Source organism: Aplysia californica, unplaced genomic scaffold (genome assembly GCF_000002075.1).
Source record: "Aplysia californica isolate F4 #8 unplaced genomic scaffold, AplCal3.0 scaffold00084, whole genome shotgun sequence".
Lineage (NCBI taxonomy): Eukaryota > Metazoa > Mollusca > Gastropoda > Aplysiida > Aplysiidae > Aplysia > Aplysia californica.
The window spans coordinates 818,362-819,506 of NW_004797354.1; the positions used below are offsets into that span (position 1 = coordinate 818,362).

General features: G+C 41.0%; 1 protein-coding gene across 4 annotated transcripts in view; it reads right to left on the reverse strand.

Annotated features, from left to right (window-relative positions):
- Positions 1-1,145, reverse strand: part of LOC101850154 (peroxisomal acyl-coenzyme A oxidase 1) — a 52,851-nt gene that overhangs the window by 21,610 nt on the left and 30,096 nt on the right. Inside the window, exon 3 of one of the 4 annotated variants that reach the window (XM_005094552.3) lies at positions 810-970. The exons of the other annotated variants lie outside the window; for them this stretch is intronic. Coding sequence (XP_005094609.1) covers positions 810-970 — 161 coding nt within the window. The remainder of the gene's footprint in view (positions 1-809; positions 971-1,145) is intronic. 4 annotated transcript variants of the gene reach the window in all.

A 1,145-nucleotide genomic window follows, 5' to 3' on the forward strand; every position in this document is an offset into this window, starting at 1 on the left:
AGAGAGAGAGAGAGAGAGAGAAAGAGAGAGAGAGAGAGGGGGGAGAGAGAGGGAGAGAAAGAGAGTCATACAAAAAGCTAAAATGCACTAATTCTCAGCAAGCCTCAGCAAGTTATTTAGTGTGTTATCGTGATATTAAGAAGATGCAATGCTAATAATTATTTCTATAAACTTCTAGAATGTACACATGATGCAAATTGAAGTTTTCCGAGATCAGATGTGTTGCAAAAGGTGGAAACGCAGCAAAACAAAAAAAAAAAAAGGGGGGGGGGGTTCAAGAAATCAGGCTAAAAGTAAGACAATGACTTGCAATCATATGACATTTTCTTCAACTTAAGCAATCATGAGCGAGGCCAGTGAATCTATACTGACATACAACCTAACCAAAATGTTTATGTTAAAAAAGTGGTTGTTTGGCTTGCTATTGTTTTTCTGTCTTTTAAAAATGTAGTTTATTCATTAAATTGACTTCCATTCACTTTCCAGTAGTTAAATGATTTTTTTAATGGAAAAAGAAAACAAAAACATAATGCACTCTAAAACATGTTTCCTTGAGAGGTGTGGGCGGTATAATATTGATTGTAATAAAACAGGACATGTTTTTGAAGCAAAGTATGAACAAAAAGTAAAGATCACTGTCAATAATGATGTATGGCGAGGGTATATATATATAGATCTATATTATATTATTTTTTCGGCCAAGCAGGTTATAATATTGTTTAAAAGCGGGATATAAAGAAAAGCGCCGAGGGGAGAAGGAAGGGGGAGGGAGGGTGGGGGGCGTTCCCAGAATCCCTGTCCGCCATTACCATGCCCCATTTCCGTCTGCGCGTAGGTTCCCACCACGGAGAAGGACTCTGCCAGGGGCAGCCATTTCTTCCTCTGCTCGTCCGTGCCCTGTTGCTTGATGGTGGGTACGAACATGCCCTCGTGCAAGGCCAGCGGGTGCGGGTTGGCGCGGAAGAGAGGTCTGTGAGAACAGGACGAGAGGCAGACGTGCAGATGTGTCATTTGGAATCCTCAAGGTCCCACCTTTTTTTGATTAATTTAAAACCAAATTCTTTTAAATGCATTTACTCATTTTCTTCTCTCTTGGGCAGGTTTTTTTTGGGGGGGGGTTGTTGTTTTTTCTTGGGGGGGGGGGT